Source organism: Vigna unguiculata, chromosome 1 (genome assembly GCF_037176805.1).
Source record: "Vigna unguiculata cultivar grain cowpea cultivar isolate G323 ecotype 2 chromosome 1, ASM3717680v1, whole genome shotgun sequence".
In the NCBI taxonomy this organism is placed as follows: domain Eukaryota; kingdom Viridiplantae; phylum Streptophyta; class Magnoliopsida; order Fabales; family Fabaceae; genus Vigna; species Vigna unguiculata.
In genome coordinates, this window is record NC_140792.1 from 47,798,706 (window position 1) to 47,803,605 (window position 4,900).

At 28.0% G+C, this 4,900-nt stretch overlaps 1 protein-coding gene across 1 annotated transcript; it reads right to left on the minus strand.

Moving 5' to 3' along the window:
• Positions 1-587: 587 nt before the first annotated feature.
• LOC114180432 (putative E3 ubiquitin-protein ligase XERICO) lies at positions 588-1,393 on the minus strand. The gene has a single exon (XM_028066753.2). The coding sequence runs from the start codon at positions 1,212-1,214 to the stop codon at positions 726-728; it is 489 nt and encodes a 162-aa protein (XP_027922554.1). The 5' UTR covers positions 1,215-1,393; the 3' UTR covers positions 588-725.
• Between the last annotated feature and the right edge of the window lie 3,507 nt (positions 1,394-4,900).

Consider the following 4,900-nt stretch of genomic DNA (forward strand, 5'->3'; position numbering starts at 1 on the left):
GATAAAAGGCATAATGATTTAATTTAGTTTATTTTTCTCAATGCTATGTTAATAATTTATTTTCTTTTTCTAAAGCACGAAATTTATATCAGTAATTATTTTTTAGTACAGAGATTTTTTTTGTATTCCCTCTCAATTTAATTACTTTATGCCAAAATTTATTTTCTCTCTCAAAGTCAAGTCGTTTATATTTTCAAATTTATTCATTTTAATTTTCTTTCCCTCTTAAAAATCCAAAAAATTTGCTTCTAGAAGTGGAACCATAAGCTTATTGAATAAGCAATTTATGAGAATACTAATAAAGGTCCTTGTAGATTATGAATAGATAGCCATAACCAGAAAATTAAAGCATGAATGTCTTCTCCACTACTTCATTTGACCATCCAATTATAAGTGGTAAAGAACTTGCCTTTCCTCCACCACAATCTCTGGATCTTATGTTTCGGTGCCAAAATTCATCCACTCACAGACAAATTTCATAACAATTTCTAGATCAACAAATTATAAACCTTAAACTTTATTTTTTTTTTTGTCGAACAAACGTATCCTTGTTATGAAGGAAGCAGAAGAGTGAAGAGAAACAGAAGAAAGGTACAATCGGTGTTCTAATATTCATGTTCCATAAAACAGGGTTTACATCAGTAACAATATTGTTCTGAGGAAGAAGAATAACAAATTTGGATCTCTAAAAATGAGTTAGTTGAGGAGAAATCTGGGTAAAATTTTCAGAAATATCTGTGCAGAGTGTTGCCACGACGAAATGCTGATAAAAAATAGGGAAGGTTGTCTTCATGATTCCCGTCAAAACCTGCCTCTGTTTGATTCTGATGCTGACGGTGCTTGAACACAAGATCTTCCGGCACCACTTGTTTCCGACAAAGAGGACACGTGGCCCAATACTGTTGCAACCACTTGTCCAAACAATCCCTGTGAAACATGTGACGGCATTGCAGCTTTCTCACCTTCTCCCCTTCCTCCAATTCGCACAGGCATACCCTGCACTCTGCACCACCCTGTTCCGCCTTCAACAACCCTTTGGTGTAGCAGATCGTGGGGTTCTTCTTCTCGATCAATTTCAGGTACTGCTGGGTGCTGATTGCGCGTGACGATGATTTTACTTTCTGAATCAGAATGATGAGTTCTATTATGAGGGATGCTAATAGGATTATAATTTCGGCGCACAACTTGTGAAAGAGCTTTGAGAGAGGTGTCATGCTTCCTGCTAAATGCACTCAGCGATTCTTTAATGCACAAATCCTGTTCTTTTTTTCCCTTTTATATGTAACAGCAACTTCTTTTTGTCTTCACTGCAACCACAATGTTATTTCGTTGAGTTTAAGAAGTATTTACACAGATGTGTCTTTTTGTATTGCTGAAGAATATAACGTGATGAAATGTAGAAAAATAGTAATATAAATTTGATATCAGGATACCGTAAAACTAAAACATGGTAATTTGATTGTGAACGAGGAAAAAAAAATTATAAAATGACGGAGGAGAAAATGTTATTAAAATGCAAATATAGAATTATAAAATTATTGGAATGACTAGGAATAAAAACGGTACGCTGTTTGAGGAAAACAAGAATTGGAAATTGGAATGTGTAGGTGGTCAAATTAAGTGACAAAATTATATCAATATAGTAAGAACTACGACATTGTAATATAAATATTGGAAGAAAAAGACTTGTTGGGTGGCATTTTTGTCCAATAAAATATCTCAATTTTCTGAGTAGAAAACAAAATACGCAAAACACGTCTTCAGCAGCCAAAAACGTCATTAAAAAAAAATTAAATATATTTTTTTCCCTCAACTTATATAAAAAATTAAAATTAGTCTCTTTTTAAAAAAAATTTAAACTAATTTAATTTTTCAATCATGTAAATATATGAATTTAGTTATTTTAATTAAATTTGATTAAGTGTATTTGATGTTTTAAACATATTTCATTACAGTAGTTTAGTTTGTTTATACTGTTTGACACATTTATTTTAATGTTATCTGAAAAATATGTTTGAAATGTCAAATAAATTTAAAAAATATAATTTAAAAAACTTAAAAATAAGAAATTAATTTAATTCAAAATTTTTGAAAAAAAAAACTTATTTTAAATTTTACTAAAAGTTTTGAAAAATTAAAAATATATTTAAACCTTAAAAAAAAAAAAAAAAAAAAAAAAAACCGAAAGGAGAAGAATGCTTACACGGAACATGTTGGGAGGATAAGATGCATCCATTCTTGATCCTTGCTTGGAGTCTTGGGGCTGCCAAAAACAAATAATCACATCAATCTATAATAAGGCTATTTAATTTTATATTTTGTATTTTTTAGAAAATTGGACTTAGTCAGAAGCACATGATACAATTGGTGGCAAGTGGCGCTAGTCAACAACTAATGTATAGAGAGTGAAAGAATGTTTTTTCTACATACTTTCAATATTTGTAATTAATTTAAATATGTTTCATATTTTTTTCGTGTTGTTTGACGTTTAATTTCTATAAGAAGTGTAGATACGTACGTCTCCATAACATAAAATAATTGCTCAACTGTTAAATTTTTACGCATTTTTAATGTAAACCACACCACATGTTGACTTTTTCTACTAATTTAATTTATTCGTAAATTAACAAGAACCGTTAATTTGCTGCAAGAAAAGAAAAAAATACAGTTACCAAACATAAGTGATATTATTACAGGCTAGACATTGTCGAAATTGAAAGCCTTCACACACGTGTAAAAATATTTTGTGATAATTAAATTATCATTTTTTTTATGTAGTTCATGTTTACATTTTAAAGTAAGTATAAGAAAACTATATATTAATTTGATATTTGTAAGCATATATAGATTTTGCACCTTTTGTTTAAAGGTTAGAACATCCCTAAAATTAATTATTTTTATTTTTTATTGATAAAAAAAAAAACACGCCTCATCTATCCAAAATGAGTGGACGTTATTCTTATTTATACATGTTATAGTTTTTTATTATATCGCCTTTATCGTATTTGTTTACCTTTCACATTCCTTTTATTTCAAAGTTGAAGAGTATACACATGATATTTGTAAAACATTTTTTTTAAAATAATTTTTTTATTATTGATTAAAATTTATTAATGAGATTAATTAAATAATGAATAGGATACATATATCTCATTTTTTTCAGTAAATTTTTAATTAATAATACAAAATACATTAAAAAGAGTGAATTTTTTTTATATATGTTACTAATATTTCGATAAAATAAATTATTTTAACTTATGAATTGATCTAAAGTTGCTAGAGAAACTTATTTAAACATCCCTTTAATATCAATAGGAATGAAAAATGTATTAAAATAAAAAATTTAATAACAAATAATATAAAATTCCTCTCTACTTACAAGAATTCACGTGGAAATCAAAAGTAAAATATAACATGATAAAACATTTTAATATATTCAATCCAAGAATAAAAACTACGAGTTATACCAAAGAATTAGAAATACGATAAAATAAATTGTACAAGAAATCTTCAACAAATTCACCGTGCAAAATTAGTTAAAACAAACCAATTAACAATCCTTATTAATAAAACCATTTTTCTTTGAAAAGTTAATATTACTAATAACATTTATCTCTTTACATGTAAAGTTGTCAAAATGGTTGGAACCCGCGGATCAACCTGACACACCACAGGTTTTGGTCGGGTTAGGTTAAAATTTTTTTACAAATTTCAATACGGGTTGATTTTTGACCCGGCTCATTTAGAATCCGGTTCATCTGGGTTGAGCCTGTAGTGAGTCGGGTTGGCTCATAAACCCGCAGATAAAACGGTCACACAAGTGTTTTTTATTTTTTATTTATTAAGTTGGACTTTACATTTAGGTCATGTTAGATTTTTTTTTTATCCAACACATAAATAATTTGTATTTTTTTATTTTGGTTTGTATTTTGATTGTATTAAAGTTAATTAAGATTTTAATTAGAATTACAATTTAGTTTTGACTGGAAACAAAAATAAAAAAATTATATTTTTTTAATTAAGTGAACCCGTGAGCCAACCCGTGGTGGGCCAGACTGGGTTTGAATTTGTTTGGCTCGCTAAAAAGTGAGCCGGATTGGGTTGATTCACTAAATTATCAACCCGTGGTAGATCGAACCAGATCGGACGAGATTATCCGTTTTGACAGCTCTAATACATACTTTCACTCGACAATTCAATTGTTATAAATACTTAGTCTAATATACCGGTGAATTAATTTTTAGATGAAATTTTAAAGTTAATACTTTGGTGTGGACATGCCGAATTTTTGTTTTCTTCTCTCTTATATCTCTCTTTGTTTTTATACTTTTAGTAACAAGTCTCTCTCACATAATCCTAACTTAACTCCATTCCACTTTGAGTATATTCTACACACAAGAAAATAATACAAATATCTAACATATCCTCTCTTCACAGCTATGTGGTGATGCCAGCTAAATCGGTGATCAAATAACGAACTTTAATTTTTTTCTTTAGATAATACATTAGTTATCATATCATCTTTATTATGATTAACATGAATATTTTCTAATTTAAACCATTTTATATACAATGATATTTCTCACATTAATAAGCTTGTATTTTAAAGGAAAAATTAAATTCTTATTAAAATAAACAATATATTGACTATTTACATAATACATATTTTTCTTGAGAGTAAAATTAAGCTCATATAAGAATTTGTAAACTCCTTCCACGCTTAAGTAATGTCAATTCCTATTATTATTAAAGACCTCTATCTTTTAAAATTAATCAAATACTTGAATTGAACTTATTGGAATCAATATCTCTAGCTATATAGCTAAAGCAAAGTTTCATACTAGTAGTATCATGAAAATACTTCAAAATCATTTTCACAATATTCAAAAGCTATAGTTTT